General features: G+C 40.6%; 1 protein-coding gene across 1 annotated transcript; it reads right to left on the bottom strand.

Moving 5' to 3' along the window:
• Positions 1-21,544: 21,544 nt before the first annotated feature.
• LOC110804720 (uncharacterized) lies at positions 21,545-25,699 on the bottom strand. Its single transcript, XM_056832054.1, has 3 exons — positions 24,170-25,699; positions 22,346-23,821; positions 21,545-22,261 (listed from the first exon to the last, which is right to left on the bottom strand). Exons 1-3 carry the CDS (start codon positions 25,697-25,699, stop codon positions 21,545-21,547), a joined length of 3,723 nt encoding a protein of 1,240 aa, XP_056688032.1.
• Between the last annotated feature and the right edge of the window lie 591 nt (positions 25,700-26,290).

Below are 26,290 nucleotides of genomic sequence, written 5' to 3'. Positions count from 1 at the left end.
AAACGTGATGGAAGAAGCATATCCCGAACATCTGTACCTAGAGGTCGCACAAACCCAAGAGATGCATGCTCTGGGACACGACCCTTTACGTTCTCAAAGGCCACTCGCCCCAAAGAACCATGCTATACCAAAAACGCTCCCCAACTCACACGCTTTCGGGCTATTGTTTGGGTTAGAAAAGAAAAGAGCGAAGAAAGAAACAGAAATTATGGCATTAGCTCTCCAAGATGAAGTGTTCGATCCTACTAAATTGATCGCTCCATCACCCTCAAAAGATGACCAAATCCAACGAGGGTGGCGCAAGACTTTCAAATGGACTAATGCTCGTGGGATGAAGTTCAAGATATCTGCGGGAGAGGGTCCGATGTACAAAGAATTAGAGTCTGAATCCGAGTCTGACTCCGAGTCCGAACCTAGCAAAATTGTAACCCCTCCCAAAAATAGTTTAGACCCGGAAATCTCTACTCCGGGAGATCTTTTTGATGTAATGCTTCATGACTTTAATAAGATAAACAAAACTTTTGAGTATGTGCCGCTTAAAAATCAGAGTAATAATGCAGAATGTCTCGCCACTAATGAGCACGAAAAAGAGCCAGAAGAGGAATATACCGAACTAATAAAAGCTGTAAGTGAACAAGAACTTCAAACTCCTATAATTGAGGACACATAATCGGTAAATATTGGAACAGAAGAAAATCCTAAAATTATTAAAATTGGCCTCACCTTAACTCCCACTGAAAAGGTCGATCTAATCTCCACTTTGCGGGAATTCGAGGGTGTCTTTGCTTGGTCCTACAAAGACATGCCAGGAATAGATCGGGAAATCGCTGAGCATAAAATTCCGCTAGATCCCAAAATGACGCCAGTAAACAAAAGCTACGGCGGCTCAAACCCGAGATAGCCTTGAAAATAAAAGAAGAAGTCACTAAACAATTAGACGCCGGCTTTATAAAAGTCTCCAACTACCCAGAATGGGTGGCCAATATTGTCCCCTTAGCTAAAAAAGATGGACGAGTGCGAATGTGCGCAGACTTTCGAGACCTCAACAAAGCCAGTCCTAAAGATGACTTCCCTCTACCTCACATTGACATACTAGTAGACAACACCGCAAAGCACGCGCTCCTCTCCTTTATGGACGGGTACGCCGGATATAACCAAATACTCATGGCAGAAGAAGACATGGAAAAAACAACTTTCATTACCCCCTGGGGTACATATTGTTACACTGTAATGCCTTTTGGTTTGAAAAACGCGGGGGCCACCTATCAAAGAACAGCCACCACGTTACTCCATGACATGATACACAAAGAAATCGAGGTCTATGTGGACGACATGATCGTCAAATCTAAAGACCGGCACGGTCACCTCCCGGCGCTTAAAAAGTTCTTCACCCGAATCTTGAAGTATAACATGAGACTAAATCCACAAAAATGTGTGTTCGGGGTAACCTCGGGAAAATTGCTAGGATACGTTGTTAGTACGCGAGGAATCGAGATTGACCCATCTAAAATCAAAGCCATTATCGAAATGCCCCCACCAAAAACTGAAAAACAGATAAGGGGCTTCCTAGGAAAGCTGCAATACATTAGTAGGTTCATTTCCAAGCTTACTATGACTTGTGAGCCAATATTCAAAAAATTAAGAAAAGAAGAAAAGGTCGAATGGGATGAACAATGCCAAACTGCCTTCGATAAAATCAAAGAATACCTAAGCAAACCACCCGTCCTCTCCCCGCCTTTGCTTGGAATCCCTTTACGACTATACCTAACCGTCACGGATACTGCAGCGGGAGCTATGCTCTCACAGTGTGTACATGGATCCGAGCGAGCCATTTACTACTTGAGCAAGAAGTTCATACAGTACGAGACGAGATACACAGAACTTGAGAAAACCTGCCTCGCCCTCGTCTAGGCATCCAAAAAACTCAGACATTACCTATTGGCCCACACTGTTCATATAGTGTCACAACTAGATCCCTTGAAATACATGTTCGAAAAGCCCGCCCTAAATGGTCGCCTGTCCAGGTGGCTAGTCATGCTCTCAGAATTCGACCTAAAATTCATGCCAGAAAAAACAATCAAAGGAAGAGCGGTAGCCGAATTCCTGGCCGAGCATGCCACGAATGAGGAAACCACGGAAGCTTACCTCCTCCCCGACGAGGAACTTCTGATGATACGAGACGACTATTGGACACTATACTTCGATGGCGCGTCCAACCAAAAAGGATGCGGCGTTGGAGTTCTCCTAATCAGTCCCGAAGGGGCCCATATACCAATTTCCGTCAAACTTGACTTCGAGGCCACAAATAACGCCGCCGAATACGAGGCCTGCATAGTTGGGCTAGAGGCCGCAGTTAGCCTCGGAGTCAAACATCTACAAGTCTTCGGGGATTCTTCCCTAATAATCAACCATATATCCAAAAGATGGAGGGTCCGAAGCACTAGTCTCTCAAAATATCAAGCTCACTTAGACCAAATAGTCGAGCAATTTGAAAAAATCGAGTATACGTACTTGCCAAGAGATGACAACCAATTCGCGGATGCACTAGCAAAGCTAGCTTCAATGCTCAACATCCCGAATGAATGGGACGGAATGACCCTTCGGGTCGAGCGAAGGAAAGAGCCGGCTTATTGCTGTGCCATGGACTCCGAACCTGGAAACACCGAAGAAGAACCATGGTACACGGACATCCTTCGTTACAAAACAAGTGGGGAATTCCCCCCAAACACCTCCCCGCGAGCACAAAAGGCCCTACGCCTCCTCGCTTCACAATATAGCATAATTCTGGGAGAACTGTACAAATACACGCCGAATAAAATCAAGTTACTTTGTGTCCACCAAAACCAAGCCCAAAGACTGATGGAAAAATACCATAACGGCGTGTGCGGACCCCATATGAACGGAAAAATGCTATCCCGAAAAATATCCCGCTCAGGGTACTATTGGACCACTATGGAAACCGATTGCCATCACTTTGTAAAAACTTGCCCAAAATGCCAAATCTTCAGTAACCTTAACCATCTGCCTCCCTCGGAACTATACACCTTCACTTCTACATGGCCCTTTTCCACCTGGGGTATAGACATAATCGCAAAGGTAACACCAACAGGCGTAGGGGGACACGAGTACGTTTTAGTCGCAATTGATTACTTCACTAAATGGGTAGAGGCGGTCTCCTATGCAAAATTAACGGCCAAACATGTCGCTCGATTCCTAGAAAAGAACATATTCTGTCGATACGGGGTTCCACATGAGATCATAAGTGACCAAGGTTCCCACTTTAGGGCCGAAGTCCAAGACCTGCTCGAAAAATATCATGTCAAACACCATAAATCCTCTCCCTACAAGCCGCAAATGAACGGCGCGGTAGAGGCGGCCAACAAAAATATTAAAGTCATAATCGAAAAAATGGCCGAAAATTATAAGGATTGGCCCAACAAATTACACTTCGCATTATGGGGCTATCGAACCTCAATCCGCACCTCCATTGGAGTAACACCCTACTCCTTGGTATACGGAATGGAAGCAGTTCAACCGGTCGAGTTGGAAATTCCCTCCCTCCGGATCGTCCTAGAAAGCAAGCTACCCGAAGCTGATTGGGTTCAAGCTAGGTACGACGAGCTCGTCCTTTTAGACGAACGGAGGTTAAGAGCTTTACATCACGTGCAAGTGTATTAAAAGTGCATCGCAAGGCAATTCAACAAAAGAGTCAAACCTCGAAATATCAAAGAAGGCGATTTTGTATTAAAAGAAGTCCGCGCACCTACTACGGACCCTCGAGGAAAATTCCAGCCTAACTGGACAGGACCGTATTTTGTAAATACCATCCTACCTGGCGGAGCAGTCCAACTAGCTGACATAGATGGAGCGGAATTTGCTAACCTCACAAACTTAGACCAATTGAAAAAGTACCATATTTAATAAAATTCAGTCCGGAGTTAAGGCATCTAATAAAACACATTAAGACTCATAAGCAAACATTCTGCGCATTACTCTAAGCAAACGGCATAAAACTCGATAAAGTAGAAAAAGCGAAGGACAAAACTTCAACGCCCAGGACTGGGCGCTGTTATTTTTCACGCCCAGGCCTGGGCGCCGATATTTCCTTCGCCCTTGATCGGGCGTCATTCTCTCTTGCCACCTATCCTCCCGCTTCTGCAAGTGTTCGTACTCCTTTTTTCTAACCCTCAAAAGAACCACGAACACTTGGGGGGGGGGGAAGTAGACGTATATAATGAACACCCTTTCAAAAAAAAATTCTCAAAAGCTAGAACTACGCGCGACCTGATTCTGACAAGATACGTAGGCAATCCTTCTCAAGGATTCGGTCCAATAAAAATTAAAAAAAATAATAAAGTCATGCAACGCATCAGGAAGAAAAGATATTGCAAAGGGCACTCTACCCTAACCCATGCACTGGCAAGACCAAATAGAATGAAAAAACAAACCCACAAGAATTTTCAGGAACAAGCCCAACAAAGGAGTATGGCATGAGTCGGCAAAAAAAAAACAAAAAAATAGTGAACATGCATATGTAATACCCCAAGTAGTCGGTTAGTATAAAAATATGTGTGCACTCTTGTATGAACTCATTATTTTTACGAAAGTCTTTCCCTTTTCAAAATTCGTCGTTGATTTAGAAAGCTAATATTGCTATAATACGTTAAAACAAAGCCCACGGAAGGCTCAAAACATTATTGCACCAAAAATCGCAAAAAATATATATATACATGCGGAATACAAGAATGAATATGTACGAAACAGGAGGTAAGCCTAAGACTCGTCATCGGCTCCATGTCTCCAAGCCTCGCCGGTCCATCCACTCCACTCCCCGTGGTATGAGGGCCCCCAGCCAGAGTCACCCCAAAAATGAGGTTGTGACTGCAACTCGGGGCTAGGCTCTCGGGCCACCGACACGGAACGTCGCCTACGCTCCGGCTCGGACCTCTCCCCTGAAGAACTCACCCCCGCGTCGGAACGGCGATGCCGTATGGGCGAGTGCCGTGCCCTCTCTCTCTCTCACGACCGTGTCCCCCGCCCGAGGGACCCGCGTCGTCGGCCCCGGCGCGTCCCGCGCCCGTCTACAAGAAAAGACAAAAAAGAGAGTGAGTAACCGAAAGCCAAACAAAAGGTACAGATCAAAAGAAAAAAGAGGGCACATTACCCGAGTAGAGTGGGGGCTCCTGCAAGAAAGTGCAGACCGGGCTCGAACCAACGCGGACTTCAACCGGTTGATCACCCCCACCATTGCGTTGGCCGTACGGGCCGGAACCTGAAACAGGAATGTTAGTAAAAAAGGAGAGAAAAAAATATAAAAAGAGTGCAAAAAAAAAAGGTGCATACCGCCTGTACTCCCTCAGGGAGCGGAGCATGGAAAACCCGGTCTTCCGGGAAAGTCTCTACAATCTCGGATCCACTCTCTCCGGTATACGAGATCCGAGCATCGGGAAGCATCCATCCCCCCAACGAAGGGTCAGGACACTCCTGCACAAAACACAGTAGGCATAAACACTTGGGCACGAGCATGAAAACACTAAAATCAATACGAAGAGAGAAGGCAACTTACAACGCCAGGCTCCGGGAGACGAAGAGAATCCTGGATAAACTGGTGATAGCTAGCTCCCTCTATCACCAACTCCGTCGCCGGCACGCCAGTGCTCGAGTGGACCCTCCACGACTCGCCTATCGAGCGAGTAGACAGCATGGTCGTAGGCGGAGGCATAGGCACCGAAAAAGCCCCGACCGTCTGCATACGTACCCGCTCTCCCAAGTACCAGACAGGGTCCCGGCGGCCAACGAACAAGACCCGCATCTGGCTCAGGGCATAACTATCCCTGACCGAAGCATGGGTACCCCTAAAAGAGATCCATGGGGTCCAAACCACCTGTTTTTGTACAAACACAGTCAGATCTCGCACATAGAAAATAAAAAGAATGACGAAATACGAGATAGAGGATAAGATTTTGTACATGCTCAGGGTTCCCGTCCCTGATAAGATCCCACACGGTATCGGGCGATGGACGCACTGTCAGCTTCTTCTTCCAACCCCAACGGCGACCGACAGGGAACTCCAAAGGCCTCTGCCCCTTTCGGGGAGCCAGCCAAGGTAAGTGCTCAAAGGCCCACAGCTGCAAAAAGAAAGGACAATAAAACATTAAAAAAAAAAGAGGCCCGGTAAAAGCGAGAAAACAAAAAGTCTAGGCACATACCTCGATCAAACGCGGCACTCCCGCTAATGTAATCACAAAGTGACGTCTACTCGGGTCCGAGTCGCGCACCGACAAACTCATCTGGCCGACAAGCGTGGCATAGCCCAAATCGCCCCAGCGATAGTCACCCAGTTTAGACACGTCCTCCACCATGCCTATCCACCTCAGGTCAAAGGTGTCAGTCGGACCCGATAGAAAAGTGGAAGTAATAAAATGGAGGTAGAACAGCCGAGCCTGTCTCGAAGGCGACTGCTCTACCCCATGCTCTAAAGCCCACATCAGGTCAGCAAAAGGTATCCCACGGGGCTGGTACGAAGGTAATCTACTACCCATCCACGAGCCCAGGAGCCTGGTACCCTTAGCAGCAGTCGGCGATGGGTCATCCGACCTCAGACGAACGGGGTTCCCTGTAAAGGTCAAGCCCGTCAAAGCCGTGTAGTCCTCAGGAGTGATCGTCATCTCGCCCCAAGGAAAATGGACGGTGTTGGTGGTATCCCACCACCACCTCATGAACGACCGCAGAAAGGACAGGGAGATGTTAAGCCGCAATATCTCCCAGAAGGTCTCAACCACCGGAAACAGTGAGCTCGCCCTCACCAAGGCCTGGGCGTCCGAGCTCAGGTAGCTAAAAATGGTCTCACTCGTCGCTGCGCCATAGCCGCGAACCGTAGTCTCTCTCCTCGCGTGAAGGCGGGAAGTCACGTGGTGCTCTAGGTCGTAGTGCAGATCACGACCGTCGTAGAGCTCAGGGCCCACCCATAGGGGACCCGCGCCAGTGGACTGACGCGTCATGCCACGCTCCTCGCGGCCACCAGGAGGGGGTGACGACTCGTCAGACATGCTAATCAACAATACAACGAGGCATTATACCTTTGACAAAATCGGCACTCACACCGATCCCTAAAAAGGAGTGCATTTCACTCATGAAATGGAGTCATACAATTTTTTGTTCCCTAAAAACATGATACTAAGTTCATACTTAGCAAAAATTCCCTAAGTAAAAAAATTAACTCCAACAAAATGAAAATTCTTCCATAATTTGTCATTCATGAATTATGAGGAACGCAAGCAATATACCAAGAACACCTACATTATAAGAAAATACTAGGGTCGTAGGTATACTTGGGGGCTAGCATGAAAATGCCCAAATTCAACAAAAATCAACATACTTGCAAAAATTAACATGCACAAACTAATTAACATGTTATGTGGAACATTTCCAACTATCTAATTGAAGGAAAGGGGCACAAAATCAAAAACCCCCAAATCAATTTCATGCACAAAAATACTTGACAAAAATACTGAAATTGACGAAAAGTTCAAAATTACTGAAAATTACTTACATTGGAAAGATTAGGAAGTGATTTGGAGTAGAATTCGTGAAGAAAAGTGAAGAAAACGAGCAAAAATCAATAGAAAGAAGTGAAGAGTTTGAGCGAAAATGGTGGAAATGGGAAAGGAAGGAGACGGTCCGCGTATTTAAAGACCAGCCTCCCCCTTCGCATTTTCAACGCCCGACTCTGGGCGTTAGAAATTCTCGCGCCCAGATCTGAGCGCTGAAAATGCTTCCCAGACAGCGAATATTCGCTGTCGGGCACGCGTACTCCCCTATTTTGTGTAAATTATCTGTTATCTTGATATTTCTTTCCCAAGAATGGTATTTTATACACAGTGTGGACCCACTCATAAGACACACCTGATCAGGAAATATTACGACCCACCAACAGGTTGTAATCACAAAAGCCCTTCTACATAGGCAAAATAAGAAATTCAAAATGGGCTCGCCCACCCTCAGCGGGCGGGGTCTGCGTCACTAGCCGCGGAGGTCCTCAGTTTTCGAAAAAATAAAGTCTTCAAATTTAAAATAGGCTCGCCATCTTCAGCCGGCGAGGTCTACGTCACAAACCACGTAGGTCCTTATTTTCAAAAAATCAAAACAAATTTTAAAATAGATTCGTCCACTTCTATCGGACGGGGTGTCCACCCTTAGCGGACAAGGTTTGCCATCTTTAGCCGGCGGGGTCTACGCCACGAACCGCGTAGGTCCTTATTTTCAAATTTCAAAAACAGATTCGTCCACTTCTATCGGACGGGGTGTCCACCCTTAGCGGACAGGCTCGCCATCTTTAGCCGGCAAAGTCTGCGCCATTAAACCGCGCAGGTCCTTAGTCGCTGCAGCGATAACTTGTGCTGGATTTTCCTTCGTTTTACGTCCTATAAAAACAATGGTGCTGGATTTTCCTTCGTTTTACGTCCTATAAAAACAAGGGTGCTGGATTTTCCTTCGTTTTACGTCCTATAAAAACCAGGGTGCTGGATTTTCCTTCGTTTTACGTCCTATAAAAACAAGGGGGTTTTCTCGTTTAACTAGCCTTGAAAATGAGAATCTTTAAAAACATTTTTTACCTCGTGATTAGGCTTGGCCAGGCCCAATTACACTTTATAGCTTTGATTTCGAAAACATCTGTAGCTACTCCCAATGACAAAGTGAGGGAGTTTCTACGCACCTTTAGATCCTTCCAAATACAAAGTGAGGAAGCTTCTATACTATCAGTTGACAAATCCCAATGACACGTGAGGGATATGTCGACACTTCAAGTGATGACCCTTAAGTCAAATGTTATCACTCGGGGGCTCGTGAGACCCTCGCCAAACAGGTCACATACACCGTGGCTTGTGTGACGCACTCCGTCTAATACATTGACCATCGTCTTACTCCAAGACTCAGTCAAAGTGGGGGCTAACTGTAGACACCTACTTTTGTCCCCATTCCCGAAAGGGAAAGGTTCGATGATGAAAGCATAAATCTCCACTTGACAACGCATCTCCTATAAAATAAACGAATCTCAATTCCCCATTTCATTTCACCCGAAACCTGCTATTTATAGAAACCTGCTAAAAATAGTAACTGCCGTAAAAGGTACGTAGCTTCTAAAAGTGGCAAGTCATAAAAGATAGAAAACTGTCGGAATTAGGTGTTGCACTCCAACATAAATCCTAAATGAGATAGAAAACTGCAAGAATCCTATTCCTAATAAGATTCGGAAATAAGAGTTACGTATTAATTATAATCCTAACGAGCCTAGAGTTCGTAACGGGCCCAGACGCATTTCGTCATAAAATTGATACGCGCTAAAAGACTCGATTAAGTCTCAAACTCTACAAATTTCAGGAATCCGAATCTGACTAAAGAAAACAGCCCAGACCCTATTTTCAACGCCTGGCTCTGGGCGCCGAAATCTTCGGCGCCCAGGCCTGGGCGCTGAAAATACCTTGGTACGTGTTTTTTCCTAATTCTTTGTGGATTAGAACTCTGCAATTCTATCTTTCCACGAACTCTTCCCTATAAATAGACCCCTAAAATCGACGTGAAAAGAACACACAACAACAGATAATTATATTCTGAGTATTGACTCCAACCCTTAGCCTAAGCCTCACGCTGCGAAACTATTCACGCGTTCTGTCGCAATCGATCCATAAATCGAACAGAACGTATCATGTCCCGTAATTGAGATTGGTTAAATAAAAAGGAGAAATAGCAAAGTCAAAGTGGTTAGTTTTCTGAGAACCGTGACGCACCTCTCAAGGGTGCGTCGTAATGTGCCCCTTCTCGATGATTTAATTGCTTTCCTCGCCCTTTTTATGAACTGTTAAACTAACTAAATCTGATTGTTCTATCACGCCTAACAAATATAATATTATTGGAAAATTGGATTATCATGCTAGGTCCCTTAATGCAATCTAAATCAGATAATCGCGATCGATCTAGTATTATATGTTGCATATTGATAAAATCATCTCAGATTAGTTTAATAGTTAACGTATGTCCCTTCAATTAATTATGCTGAGCTAGTAAGGATATCCTGCCTCTGGAGTTATCGACGAGCGAAGTACTCCTATCGGTAGTTACAGTCCCCCGAACCCTCAATCTCTACCTTGCGGGTGTATGTTGAGAGATCCCCACACCAGGGATCACAAGGGAACCTACGGCCGTCGTGGTCAAACATAATTGCACTCCCTTTATGTCACGATAACCGGGTTTTGTCATTTTTTCTCATTGTCGTTAAAAACTGAATGGCGACTCCTATATTACTAGTCAATTGGGTGTAAACTCCCAGGAAATCCAATTACACTTGATTGAATAAAAAGAATCGTCACACCCACGAGGGACGAGGTCACGCATTAGCCTCATGCTTTTTCGACCCCCTCACAGGCTAGTAGAAAGATTCAGCGCCCAGGCTGGGGCGTTAAAGATATCGGCGCCCAGCCCTGGGCGTCGAAAATGATTTCTGGGCAGAATTTGACAGTTTTTATCCTTGATTTTTCTTTCGCTTTTGCTTTGGAACGATGTAGACTGTTTAACGGGCGCTTTATAGGGCGAGCGTTATGTGCAGTGGTTTGGTCATAGTTTTGGTGACTCGCGATTTTCAGTTACCCTTGATAGTGGGGTGACTTTATATATTCTAAGTAGTTCTTTAGAATTTGGGAGGGGTTATATCCATTCTAAGGTTCGTTTTACACGATTAAAGCTTAGGATTGTGCCCCTGTGACGTGTGTATAGCATTAGTGTCGAGAATTTGCGATAAAATCATCATCTCGAGCATTTTTAGAGTGTTTTCCTCAAGCCCCCCAATTGTAGCTACGGGATTGGCTTGGTGCTACAATGCTTGGCATACGTTTTTATGCATTCATGGTGACACGGATCATGAATAGTTTGAACCAGACTCGTTTAGTGCGAGGTATGTTCGAGTAGTGATTTGCTACTTCTCTTGTAAATGTCGTATTGTGTGACATTCCCATGGTCAAGGTAGTCACATGTTGAGGTGTGCCTTGACCGAAAGCTAGGTGCCTTTCTTTACCCATAACCATGTTTGGAAATCTTTTGACTCACTTGCAACATTGAGATAAACGCATACTTAGCTTAAACCAACGACACTTTATTATGTTCGAAAAAGTCTTTGAAAATTATTTGAAAATTATTTAAAATCCGAATCCTACTATGTACAATCCGAGGTGTCCTAAGTAAGTTGACTTATTGAAGGGTTCGTACAGGATTATATGAGTGAATCAAAATACTGTTACGATTTTTGGAATGCTGTCTAAGGATTTGCTGGAAGCCAGGGTGCAGGCGTCAAGATATACTTGTGCCCGTTTGGCATATGCTTTTAGGCTTTTAGGGCCATCTTTTCCAGAATTGCGGGAATATAAACCGTTTTCAAATTGACTTAGATTTACTTGGTGTATGTCTGCACAAAAGGTCAAGGTATACTTAGTTCTTTCCCTAGCTCTTTCATTTCAATTTTTAGCCCCCAGTTGCTGTTATGTCTTCCCATTAATGATGCTTTCAGATTTCGATTTTAGATGCCCGTGTGATATGTCTGAGTAGGGTGAGCCTTGGTTAAGTGCCAAGTCCTATTGACAATGTCTGATTTTTTCAAAGGGGATTAGCAAGCATTTGAATTACCATGAACGGGTGCCCTGAGTTTGAAGGAACGATGGGGCGATGCTGTAGAACAATCCTCTTTATTGCAAGCTTACTACCTTTACTACTTGTTGGCGATTATAACTGTGTCTAGTGGTGAAAGAAGGTCTTTAAGCGAACGACTATGTCTAGTGGTGAAAGAAGGTCTTTAAGTGAGTTAGTTCGCTTTAGGGAGGGTCAAGTCGAGTACTTTAGAGGTCATGGACGCTTACGCTAGCCCCCATTCAATTGAGGCAAAGCGATCTTTTGAGTCTTGGCTAAGTGCCTAGGAGTCTGAGTGCTCCTTCTGGCAAGGGAACGTGCCCTTATTATTTTTCGATGTGTGCTCATTAATTTTGGCATTTTGATGACTTGGATTCTTCCTTTGACTTAAATTTTTCTTTCGACTTGGATTGCAAGTAATTAAATTTCAATAAGGGACTTCTATTTTTTATTCTTGTTTTTCTCTAGGCTTTAATATTTTTGCAAATTGGTTGGACCGAATCATGGATTGCCTACGTATCCGCCTTAAATTTAATTTGGAATCAGGTCTTGCGTAGTTCTTAGCCAGGAAATAGTTTCTTAGAATGCCGATATCGATAAGTATGTTCTGAGATGGAAACATATTATTTGAAACGGTAGAATAAGTGAGGTTTATTTTAATCTGTTGCTTTGTCGTAAGCCAAAAATTTGTTTTATATTTTTTTGAGTACATGTATTTGCACGAAAATCTTTTCATGTGTTTTTTGGCAAAATCTTTTCATGTGTTTTTTTGGTACGTATACCTAAATACGTGTTGTACCCCTCCAAGTGTTCGTTATTTTTCCGTGCATGTGCGGATAAAATGACGAGCACTTCTGGACAAAATTTGGCGAGCAGAGAGATTCAGCGCCCAGGCTGGGGCGTTAAAGATTTCGGCGCCCAGCTTTGGGCGCTGAAAATAATTTCTGGGCGGATCTTTTTTTTGGTGCGCTAAATGCTTCTTTTTCTTTTAAGACGAACTTTTAAAGGCGCTTTGCAAAGTTTGCTTTTTTATTATTTATTATTTTTTGTACTTTTCATTTGTCTTCTTTTTTATCCGTGACTCAAGACGGTTTGAAAGATGGGTTGAATGAGATAGGATAGTTTGTATATGTATTGGTCAAGCACGAGGATTACATCAACGAAAGCCAATGAATAGCTTAGGGACGGCTCAAGGATGTACCCAAATAAGTTATATGGTCATTATACTAATGGTGGTGTAATAATGGGTATGACGCACGTGTCAATGGCCGTACGCGGTTTGTAGTTGACGACAAGTTCAGGACCAAGAGTCGAGGTAATGGTTTCTTGGGTTATGGCAATGAGAACATGGATGGGTTAAATGAGCTGAACAGGGGCCCCAGAGCGAAGGCGTCTAAGAACATAAAGATTGGAAAGGGTAGACATCGTAGAATTTTATGATTTGGATTGGTTGACTCAATTCTTTTCCTTCGTTTACTTGGGTAAATTTCGCACTTTGCGAGGTACGGGCTAAGTATTTCATGGCTCGCTCTTTTCGCTCTCCCTTTTCTCTTTATATTTTTTTTCTTTTTTTTTATTGCACTTTGGGATTCCCCCCTTTTTATTTGGGCTAAAAGGTTGGTGGCTGTGGTCTTTGAGTCACGAGGCGAGACTGAGTGATCCTCGTTTGGTAGGCCTATAGTGGACCTTTAACTTTGGTAGGCCTAGGGTGGACCTTTAGCTTTAGTAGGCCTAGGGTGGACCTTTAAATTGTCTTACTTTGCAAGCGTTTTTTAGTCGTTTCTTTAAAATGTGCAAATAGCGTAGATTTAAAATGTTGTTTTTACCTTATTGAAATTTAACGAAAGAATTACATCGAAAATAATTTTTTGTTTCTTTTCGGACTCCGGTTTCCGAGATTTAATTAGAAGTTGTGATTTAGACTCGAACTTTCATTAATTTCTCTGATTATAACCCGTGTATGAATACAAGGAGGTGGCCTAGACTCAAAATAATGACGTGGCGTAAGCCTATAATACTTGACCAAGCAACTTTCAGACTTAGGCTAATTGGACCATAACTTTCGTTGGTTGACACTTTAGATTTTAACCCTTGGGTGTTCATTTGTCATGCGCCATTTTGCTTAATGTTGGCAAGGTAGTTAATTGGGGAGATCGGATTTTTATTTTTGCAAGACTAGAATCATTAGTGCGGCTTCTTTCTTAGTGTGTATTGCTTTACCCCAATGGTAGCCTTATGGCATGCCGATTTGGGTATTTTCATGGTTTGTCATGTTGCATTCATGGAAAATCTTTTAGTCCGTACTTAGGAGTATTTCAAGGAGCGAGTGGCTAGAGAGGACTATGATAGTCGTGACCCAATGTGATCATAAGCCTTGAGGCCGTTAATATTTTGCTAATGGTATTGACACCTTACGCAACTTTGGGGGTTGTGCGACTATGGGGGAATGATTTTCAGAATGTGACTGTTTCCATTTTGCAAATACTATAATATATTCTTTTTATTGGTGAGGGAGAGTATTGAGGCCGTAGACTCTTAGCAAGGGATGACAATTACATATGGTTGCTTATTGATTTAAATGTTAGGAAGGGAGACTCAATATGGTTTAACCTTTTAACTTGCAGAACGACACCAAACATTAGGACCGATTCTATGGATAAGACAGCTAAGACTTAGGATTTAGATTGTACTTTGGCATAGCCTAGTCTAGACTCGGATTTACTTATTTTTTATTCGAACATTATTTTTCCTTGAAAACTTTATTTGAACATCTTTTTTTGAATTCTTTGCCCATGTGACATTCAAAGTTATTTAAATTAGCATGCTCGGTTTTGGTGCCGAACATTGTCGTCATAGGAGGCCTAACAACGACACAAAGAGTTTTTTTTTTTTTTATAAGTCGCTTTTACAATCGAGTGCCTTTTCATACGCCCTTGCAGCAGTTTTTACGAAAAGTTTTTTTTCGCTACGTACTTTTTTTTATGCGCGGGCACCGAGGCTGCTGTGCCTGGCCAAAAGGCCAGGCAGCAACTTAAGCGCCCAGCGACGGGCGTGAGAATATTCGGCGCCCAGCCAGGGGCGCTGAAAATGCGTCCCTGACTGGTACTCGTTTTCTATTCGCGTATATTTTTTGTATATGCGACTTAATTTTGCGTGCTTGCCTAATAACGTCCTTTACGCGTTGTGCAGCGTTGTGGGATTCGTTACGGGCCCTCCTGAGCGTCGCTTATTTTTGTGGCGATCGTTCGGGGTTGCGGAACACGTTTTTTTTGGTATAACTCTTTGGCCAATTGGTGTTTATGAATGTTTGGGCAATTTTTAAGGTCGTTGGTTTTCTAGGATGGTTTGTCACACAATCATATATTTCGCTACACATAACTAACATTACATCATGAGGCAAGATAATAATATGTCATGTAGTTTATGATAGGCTTCTATGGGTAGTTTTTGCGCCTGGCTTTGTACCGCTTCTATCGCAGATCCAACACATGCCCCGGTCGAGGTAGTGCCTTCAACAGACGAATTTCGCCCAAGAGGCCAATCACGATGTAAGCCAAGGGGGCATGCACCAATGAGAGGGACCTAATGGGCGAGCGATTGGGTTTGGGACGGGTGTACTACTAGCGAAAGTGCCGAGTGGACAACATTCGAAGCGTATGCACCCCCCGGTTGGCGATGGGTATCCTTAGTCCCAACTCCCGAGATGAAACATCCAAGGGAGCCAAGATTCGTTATGTGGTTCTGTCCGTTCACATTAATATGCTAATTTTCAGGTCGTCCCAACTTGATGGGGAAATAAGCGCGGGGTAGGATCGTTTCACCCTTCGGCTATTTTGATTACCTACGGGCACGAGTATTTCCTTCACTATCCCCAGTGGAGTCGCCACTGTGAGGGGGTCGAAAAAGCACGAGGCTAATGCGTGACCTTGTCCCTCGTGGGTATGACGTTTCTTTTTGTCAAATCAAGTGTAATTGGATTTCCTGTGAGTTTACACCCAATTGACTAGTAATATAGGAGTCGCCATTCAGTTTTTAACGACAATGAGAAAAACTGACAAAACCCGGTTATCGTGACATAAAGGGAGTGCAATTATGTTTGACCACGACGGCCGTAGATTCCCTTGTGATCCCTGGTGTGGGGATCTCTCAACATACACCCGCAAGGTAGAGATTGAGGGTTCGGGGGACTATAACTACCGAGAGGAGTTCTCGCTCTTTGATAAATCCAGAGGCAGGATATCCTTACTAGCTCAGCATAAATAATTGAAGGGACATGCGTTAACTATTAAACTAATCTGAGTTGATTTTAACAATATGCAACATATAGTACTAGATCGAACGCGATTATCTGATTTAGATTGTTTTAAGGGACCTAGCATGATAATCCAATTTCCCAACATATTATCTTTATTAGGCGTGATAGAACAATCAGTTTTAATTAGTTTAACAGTTCATAAAAGGGCGAGGAAAGCAATTAAATCATGGAAAAGGGACACATTACGACGCACCCTTGAGAGGTGCGTCACGGTTCTCAGAAAACTAACCACTTTGACTTTGTTATTTCTCCTTTTATTTAACGAATCTCAAGTTATGGGACAGGATACGTTATGTTCGATTTATGGATCGATTGCGACAGAACGCGTGATCAGTTTTGCAGCGTGAGGCTTAGGCTTAGGGGTTTAGAGTCAATACTCAGAATAATAATTGTGTGTTGTTGTTCTTTTCACGTCGAACTTAGGGCCCTATTTATAGAAAAGAGTTCGTGGAAAGATAGAATTGTAGAACTCTAATCCACGAAGAATTAGGAAAGAACACGTCCCAGTATTTTCAGCGCCCAGGGCTGGGCGCCGAAATCGCGTTGAAAATAGGATTGGGCCGTTTCTTTGTCAGATTAGGATTCTTAGAATCCGGAGTGTATGAGACTTAATCGAGTCTTTTAGTGCGTATTAATTTTATGACGGGATGCTCTGGGCCCGTTACGAACTCTAGGCTCGTTAGGATTTTAATTAATACATAACTCTTATTTTTGAATCGTATTAGGAATAGGATTCTCTCGCAATTTCTATCTCATTTAGGATTTATGTTGGAGTGCAACACCTAATTCTGACAGGTTTCTATCTTTTATGACTTGCCACTTTTAACAACTACCCATTACGGCAGTTACTATTTTTAGCAGGTTTCCATAAATAGCAGGTTTCGGGTGAAATGAAAAGGGGAATTGAGATTCGTTATTTTATAGGAGATGCGTTGTCAAGTGGAGATTTATGTTCTCATCATCGAACCTTCCCTTTCGGGAATGGGGACAAAAGTAGGTGTCTACACTGGGTGAATTCGTAATAAGAGTATTGTGGTAGATCAGTGTTGTGGGTGCAACTTTCTGCTGGTGAAATTCGTAATAAGAGTGATGTTTATTTTGGTTGAGGTTTTATGCAGAGGAATGTATAGACTATAGAGAAGTGAAGTTTATTTTCTATTTCTTTAGGATTTTTTGTCATTTAACACCTTAAAAAAACTAGTTTTTGTAATTTAACACCTTACTTATTTTTTATTGTTTTTAAACACCTTAAAAAACAAAAAAAATTTGAAATCAACACCGCTTGACGATTTTTATTAGAAAAAACATTAGTTTTTAACTATGTTAAAGTTCCCAAGGCATGATATGGTGGTAAACAACCCCTTCTACCATCAAATTATGCTTTGGAAGCTATAGCATGGTTAAAAATCAACGTTTTTTTCTTATGGAAATCGTTAAGCGGTGTTGATTTATAAATTTTTAGATTTTTAAGGTGTTTAAATATAATAAAAAATAAGTAAGGTGTTTAATTACAAAAACTAATTTTTTTAAGGTGTTAAATGACAAAAAATCCATTTTTTTATGTGAATATAAAATGGGTGGGATATGCTCGAGGAGGGCTACTGTAGATAATGTACCAAGTAGTAGTTATTCACAGAATTGAGGGTAGTAATTATTGTGTTGGGATTATATTGGACTCTCACGCATTCCCTGATAAAGAAAATAGTGGTTCGATTCTTCATAGTGGTGGGGAAAATTGTCGATAAGACGGTACCGAAATCCTTTTCGTTTCTCGAGTTGGATGCTAATACTAATGGGATCAATGAGACTTCTAACGGATGTCCTAATCCAAAGCATCATACAAATGTGATTAGTTTGACAAAATAATTTTAAGTTTGTTAATAATTTTGCATGCATCGTGTGCATGTAACACTAGTATACTGTACTAAAAGAGAAGAAATAAATGTGGTGATGACAAATGTAACTCTATGATTCACCTCTCTTTTAATATGAATAATTAAACTTAAAAAAATTAAAACAAAATAATAATTTTGACTTTATTACTAAGTATACGAATTATATACTCCCTCTGGCCCTTAATACTCACTTCGCTTTCCTTATAAAGTCGTCCCTTAATACTCGGCCCATTTCTATAAATGACATACTTTTACTATTATTATATAATTTCTCTCACTTAATTAAATATCCACTCATATTCCTACTTTCTAAAAATAACATAGAAACTCAACCCCCCACTCATTCCTCAAAAAAGTTTGACACATTTTCCACTAACTATATTAAAAAATACCCCGCTATCTACTACCATCTAATAAATTAATAAATTAATTAAATTGCCTAAAACTCTGTGTTAGTCAACCCAGGGCGAGTATTAAGGGACATAGAGAGTACTAATTAAATAGCAAAAAATATTATAAATCATTTCCATATTAAAATATTCTATGTGTCCTATCAATAATATGGAATACAATACCATGCCTAATAATTAACGCATAATCTCATGCCCAATATCTCAAGCGTAATATCTTAGACTATATAACATAATTGTTTTTAATATATTTTATTTATATGATATAACGCTGGGATTTAATTCAAGAAAAGAAGATAAAAAGTTTTATGTTTTATTTATTAAATTTATAACATTGTAATTGATTATTGAGATGAAGTTATTATTCCTAAATTGTAGAGTAAACTTTTGTTTAAGTTTTTTCTTTCTTACTAAATATCTCAAACTTAAAAAATCGTAATGACGTTATTTCATAAATAAGAAAGGGAAAATCATTTTTCAAACTTCATTTCAAGAGATGACTTATATATAATAGAGTAATTGTAGTTATAAAAACAAAAATCCTAGCCCATTGAAAAACGTTTTGTATGCAACACAAGGTTCTTAACATGAATATAGTAATGTATTTTACTAACAAATACTACATCTGTTCCTAAAAGTTCGTTACGCTTTCCGTTTTAGTCCGTTCCTGAAAATTCCTTACACTCTACTTTATTCCATTTTTACTCTCATTTGACTCACCATAACTTACCCACTCACAATACTTTAATATTAAATTTCATCCACGCACATTGTTGGACTATTTATAGCTACTCATTTTTCATTTGTAACACCACCATCACATGTTCACCAAAATTCCTTAATTACCGTGCAAATAGTAAGCGTAAAGAAGGAACGGAGGTAGTAGTACTTTTCAGTATGATTCAAGCATTGATTATTTCATACTTAGAACAATGTGTTGTTATAAACTTTCTTTTGCGCACTTTTTTAAAAGACAACATATTAGTATAAAAAAAATCCTTAATTTCAATGGGAAATTAACTAAATAGAGATCTAGATTAAATACACAAGGATAATGTAAAAAAGAATACTCAATAATAAGTTGGGGGAATCAAAATAATTTTTTTTACGTACCATGGTAAGGAAGGTATGAGTTGGAGTTACACACGCCATGAAAAAAATTGTAACATAAAATTTCGTGCAAAATGAAAGTTATGATATACTTCATATAATATAACCAGTACATCACACCTTGGTGATGAGGCGGATTTGGATTTTAGATTCTGCTAACGACGAAGATAAATATAGATGATTGGTGTTGGCGGGATAAGAACAACATATACTCACTTGGTATTGGAGTGGGTTTGGATTTATTGAACTTTGGAACACTCATCCGTTCTTAAATTGCAGAGTCACATTTAAATATATTTTTTATCGATATTATGGTTAATAATAAATTTATGTAAATATATTCAAAAGTTAGCTGAAAGGTAAGGTTGATTTTGACAAAATATACGAATATCAGATTGCCAACGGGACAAGTTTTTTGGGAGACAACTCTCCTTCCATCCTCACCAAGTGGGCTTGGATGGATGAAAGTGGTGGTGATAGGGATAAATTATTCGATGTATGCGACGGGGGTGACGGGGCGGTAACGGATTTTAGACTGGATCTGTCTGCCATCGTTTATCCTTCATTTAAGAATATGAATACATCAACATTTTTTTCACTAGCTACTAACCTACATATTATAATGTTTTTTTTATTTACTCGATTACTCTAATCAGACAATCGAAATATTCAATACACTAGAATATTGTTTAAAACTTCAAAACTCTCCTACAAAAAAAAAACGGGTCTAGGGCTAAGTTTTAGACGGGTGTGATGGAGCATAGATAAATTGTATTAGGCAGGGAGTGGGATAAGGATGAGTAGTTTACCTATCGATCGTACGTGGTGGCTTGGGATGGAGATGGGAATTTCAGGCGGATACAGGTGTGGAGGGACCATCCCCCATACCAGTCTCACCCCGACTCAAAGTTATATATAGCTGAATAAAGTACACGAGGGTATGTGTTAATTAAGTGGTCGGGTAATGAGTAGATGGTTGCATTATGTGGGTATGACTAACGAAGTAAAGGAAAGATGAAAATAACTTTATTTTTAATATGGGTGATGAAATGGGGAGAAAATAAATTTATCTATGTACTCTTATTTTTATTTTTATTTAAAAAAAAATAAGACACGATGGGGGCAATAACATATCTATCCATTATACTTTGATGATAATTGTCTCTAAATTTAGTCTAGTTGTCATACAAATTTGATATTTAGATTATAAACCGTGCATTATACCATTAGGAGGCTAAATAATTAGATTATTTGTTCATCTCCTAAATTATACCAGGTGTATGTCAAGCGTAATTAAATATATTGTTCTGTTCTACTTAGGCTAGTTTCTAATTAAATATGGTGCATGTTTTTTATTTTAGGTACCAAAATATTGCGACTATTTTGACACTTTCCTACTCCCTCTGTATGTTTTTTAAGAGTTACATGTACCATTTTCAATCTTGGTTTATGAGTTGTATTTTCATTTTTAGTAACGTCTACATTAAAATATACATTCTAGGTTCTTACTCTCTCGTTGTTATTAATTATTTATCTTTCTCCTACGATTTTCACTCCTCGCACATATACTCACATCATGTTTTCTTACAATAAATAATTAAGGGTCCGCTCGGCATCATTGATCCAGGAATGTGAATTTCTCTAGATGAAGGTGATAGGTTATCATTCCTGACTTTGAATCCCATGACCCATTTTCTCCAAAATCTACCTCAATTATCTCTGCTATCTCTGCAAATCCCATCACCAACAATGCTAGTAAAGGGAAAGCCATCGTGGTCCAGAGCTCTGACTCTTCTTCCTCATTGGAGTCAGCTCAGTAAATATTAAGGGTTCGCTTCCGCCGAACAAATTTTGTTTTCAACGCTTCATCCGGATACGTTTTGTTTTATTTTTTATTAAAAAAACAGAAAAATAAAAAACTACAACAGTTCCGAACGAACCCTAACATATCCACGACTTGCATAATTATTACTCTCTCCATAATTTTAGGAGTTATATATTGACCGGCACAAGTATTAAGAAACTTTAATTGAATGTTACGAAGTATATATATAATAATGAATAAGTGGAATAGTTTTTTTTTTTTTTTTTGACATTGGATAAAGAAACCGAAAATGAACTAAAAAAGCGAAGAAAACAAATTATCCGTTAGGCCTAACAGCAAAAGGTGTTGAGAACTGCAGTCCTTCCTTTGACGCCCTGCTTGCCAGATCATGAGCAGATTGAATATTACCACGATCCACCTTATAAATCGCGCAGCTCCTAAAACTTTTACCTATATTAAAAATGGCGTTAACTGTCCAACGAACACGAATATTAGACTTATCCTTTCCCAGCAAGAAGGAGACCAATGTCGCTGAGTCAGTATGTATTGCTATATCAGTCACTGAAGAATTTGTCGCCCATCGTAAAGCCTGCAGACAAGCCATAGATTCCGCATGTAAAGCTGAATGCCCAAGACCGTAGTCACAACCCCCAACAATTCCTACATCAACTGTTTGTGGTAGTTCAAGAACCCATCCCATTCCAGCTCTTGAGGTGACCTTGTTCCATGCTCCATCAATGTATATAACCGACCCTGACATATTAGCGATCTCCCTACCTATATTTGCGAAATAAAACTCTGGTGGGTAGGTTGGCATGTGCTCAGGTGGATGTAAGTAACCCATATTTTCATCATTTTTCTTCCTGTAGATTGCATTCTGCTGCAAAGCTAAAATAAACTGAGTCTGAACTGTTTGGATGTTTCCAGTCTCAGAACGGAAAACTCTTGAATTTCGCGTAACCCATAATGCCCACAAGGTCCCTATGAAAGTAACCACTCGATCACTAAGCTTGCCATCCTCGCTAATAAAAAGCTGGATATAGTTGAGAATCCATTATTGAAGGGAATGGTTCTCGTTGAAATTTGAGTATATGCCTAGCATACTACTCCTCCACACATCTTGTGCCAATTTACAAAGACGAAACGTGTGTTGCGCATCCTCACAATGGTCACTACACAAGTCACAATTAACATCTAACATAATTCCTCTCCGCTCCAGATTAACTTTCACTGGGATCCCGTCAACCATAATCTTCCAAATAAAAAGTTTCCACTTTGGAAGAATTTTAAGAGCCCAGAGTAATTTAAAGAAAGGTACCAATCTATTGTTGTGTCTGAAACCCAAATTAGGATCTTGGCCAATGTTTTGCTCTTGTAAAAAAGCATAACCAGTTTTGACTGTGAAATTTCCAACAGTATTTTTGGGCCAATATAACCGATCTGGAATTGACTCAGAGGGAAGTTCAACAGACAAGATAGCATTTGCATCACAATTGTCAAAAGAACGTCTGACTAAAGCTGCATCCCATCTTATTTCCGAACTCTGAATAAAATGACTGACCGTCCACAACCTTGCATCAGTTAAACGAATATGGGATGCAAAAACTGGTACCTTACCATGAACCCAATTATCCTTTCCTACTCTGATATGACGGCCATCCCCAACCTTCCAAGCACAACCCTGTAGTAACAGATTTTCTGCTCGTCGTAGACCTCGCATACCCCATGAAATATGACCTTCGCATCCATTAGCCTTGCCAATGGATAAAGCAAACTTTCCCTTTGCAGCATAGACTTTTGAAATTAACAACTGGGGATTTTGATGCATTCTCCAAACTTGTTTCATTAAAAAAGCTTTATTAAGTGTTGATAAATTACGAATACCCAGGCCTCCCATTCCTCGTGGAAGATGTAAAATACTCTTACGAATCCAATGCATTCCCTTATAGCCTTGTTTTGCCCAGAAGAAAGTAGCAATCATTGAATCTATTTTGTTCAGTATTGTTATAGGAATGTCTAAACTCATCATCACATGAGAAACCGTAGCAACGATGACGGTGTTAATTAAAACCATCTTTTGCACTTGGGAAATCAAAACCCCATTCCATGAGGTTATCAAATCAGCCACCTTGTCGATCAAGTAATTAAAATGTGAACGTTTGGATCCCATACAATCAATAGGAACACCTAGATGTTGTCCAAACTGAGTAACTTGTGGCATTCGTAAAATTGATTTGAAAAGTTGTTGTTGAGGGATAGGTGTATTTGGGCTAAACTTTATAAATGACTTTGCAAGATTTAGTTGTTGACCTGAAATTCGACAGTAGCGATCAATAATACCACCTATATTTGTGCAAGAGTTTTCCGTTGCTCTGAAAAAAACCATTGCCTCATCAGCGAAGAACAAATGCGAAATCTTTGGTGCTTCTCTCGCAAGCTTAATCCCTTGAAATAACTTAATATCTTGACCTAATGATAGCATTCGTCCCAGAATATCCATGCAAAATAGGAATAAATACGGTGACAAAGGATCCCCTTGCCTTAGCCCACACTTAGGTCTAAATGGCTGCGAAGTTCTACCATTAATAAGAACCTTGAAAGAAACAGTTGAAATGCATTGGTATATCAGATGAATCCAAGAAGGAGGAAAACCATGGGCTTTAAGAACTCGCAACAGAAAACCCTAGTGTATCCTATCATAGGCTTTGCTCATGTCAATCTTGATTGCTGCCAAATTGGGACCCTTACCCTTCCTTACATTTATAAAATGTAGAATGTCGTGGCTCATTAAAATGTTATCACTCATGTATCGTCCCGGTATAAAGGCATGTTGGGATTCATCAATGAGTAAATTTAGACTAACCTTTAGTCGGTTTACCAAACACTTTGACGCACACTTATAAATAGTGTTACACAAACTAATAGGGCGAAGATGATTTACCTCTTCCGGAGAAGCTATCTTTGGAATCATAACTAGCAGTGAATGATTCCATTCTTTTAATAAAAAACCAGTCCTGAAAAAACTTTGAATTCCTTTAATAACCGAGTTTCCCACTATCTGCCAATGTTTCTTGAAAAATTCCACCGACATTCCATCTGGCCCAGGAGATTTAGAGCCATTCATATCAAACATAGCTTTGGTAATCTCTGCTATTGAAAAAGGAGTTGTAAACCTTGAAATATCATTAGGAGAAAGCTGAGGCAAATCCATTTCACAAAGAACATAATCAACTTCTTCATAATCAATTTCTGAAGCATCTGATTTGAAAACCATTTTAAGATTATCAACTACTAATTGTTGAACATTATCCTGGCCTTCCCTAAAAGTTCCTTGTCTATCCTTCAAACGCAAAACTTCATTTCTTTTTTGCCTCTTTCTAACCTTAGAAAAAAGCAACTTTGAAGGGCAATCACCACTTTTAACCCATAATTCCTTCATTCTTCGAGACCAATATTGATAGCATAACTTCGCTTGTTCATCTGACTGTTGAATAAGAGTATTGTAGTTATTTCCTTTCTGCAAATTATCCACCTCTAGCCCCTCCAACGCCAGCTTACCAGTAAATTGATGCCAATTAATGCCCCATAATTTTTTATTTCCCAAACACCATTTGCGCAAAACTTTTCGAATCGTATCCATCTTACGAGATAAGGTAAACATAGGTGAACCCCATATATGAAGATTCCAGACCTCTTGAATTGAACTTTTCACCTCGGGAAAAGAGAAACACCAATTTTCCAACTGATAAGGGCGATTCCTCAAAATTATTGGTTCCTCAGTTTGTAAAATAATGGCTGCATGGTCAGAAATTAAAATTGGTTGATTTATAATCCTAGTATTTGGAAATTTTATAAACCACGAGTCTGTCATATAGCCTCGGTCTAATCTTTCCATAATTAGGGAAGTAGACTCTCTTTTGTTTGTCCAGGTGAAAGGTGGACCTGAAAAAGGTACCTCGGACAAATTAGAAGCTAGTCTCCATTGTAAAAATAAATCCCAACCTTTAATTACTGAAGAACCTCCTAATTTATCTGAATAAAGCTCGATTTGATTGAAATCTCCAATTAATAAACAAGTAGGTGATGTCATTAGTAGAGTCAATATTTGATTCCAAACTTCCTCCCTATCTTCTACCTTTGGAGCACCATAAACAAACATTACTTCCCATATATTTCCATTAGGTTCTATGACCCTACAAAGTACAATATTTGATGAAACAAAGAGACAACTAACTTCAAAAGATGTCCAACCAAAAACTACTAAACCACCACTAGAGCCTACGCTATCTATACCAAAAATACATGTAGGGTTACAACCCCCTAACAAACTTGACACATTAGCAACAGTGGACTTAGTTTCCGAAACAAACAAAAACATAGGCAAATAGGTTTTAACCAACCAAGTAGCATAGGGTCGAACTAACGAATTAGGGTTATTTACACCTCTACAATTCCACGAAACAACTTTCATTTAACACTCGGGAGCTGTGAGAGGCCAGCCGGCGAACCTGATTTGGATTTGGGAGAATTATCGTTTCCTGAAAAACCTTGAGAACCAGCTGAACTTGTGTTGCTATTATTTGAAGGGAAATCACCTGCGAATAACCCAAGTGAGCCTGTCTCATTCTTTGGCCTTTTAGCTGCTGAAAATAGTGCCAAATCATAACTATGCTTTTTTCCACATTCTGATTTTTGATTCTGAAAATTATCACCCCCAACATTCAGCATTGCAGAAAGGTTATTCACATATCCTTTTTCAAAGCTAGCTTGCCTTCTAATATCATCAAAGCTCTTGTGTCTTTTCTGTGACAAAGTAGACCCTAAATAACCAACAGTAGGAAACACATCATAAGACCTAGAACGCGAAAAAGTGATTGGTTTCTTTCGTTTCTTGGATACATCAGCTACTGCATCTTTTGTCCCAAACATAGTAGGAGACATTGTGGCTTGTGCTGTCTTTTCCTTCTGAACATTCACTCCTAGAGATGGCGTAGAAGGGTCTGAAGAGAGACCACTGATAACACTTGCAGGTGCAGAACAACGAGGAATTTGTAAAAACTGA

This window comes from Spinacia oleracea, chromosome 6 (genome assembly GCF_020520425.1).
Source record: "Spinacia oleracea cultivar Varoflay chromosome 6, BTI_SOV_V1, whole genome shotgun sequence".
Lineage (NCBI taxonomy): Eukaryota > Viridiplantae > Streptophyta > Magnoliopsida > Caryophyllales > Amaranthaceae > Spinacia > Spinacia oleracea.
Note: the sequence above shows the minus strand (reverse complement) of the source record. Positions and strands in the feature narration are given on the sequence as shown.

Excerpts from the sequence above, each read along its gene's own strand:
- LOC110804720 (XM_056832054.1), bottom strand. The coding sequence starts at position 25,699 with ATGAAAGTTGTTTCGTGGAATTGTAGAGGTGTAAATAACCCTAATTCG. Across the intron at positions 23,822-24,169 it reads AGATAGCTTCTCCGGAAGAG|GTTCTTATTAATGGTAGAAC; the intron begins GTAAATCATCTT and ends GTTTCTTTCAAG. Across the intron at positions 22,262-22,345 it reads TTTGTAAATTGGCACAAGAT|CTTTTTATTAGCGAGGATGG; the intron begins GTGTGGAGGAGT and ends AACTATATCCAG.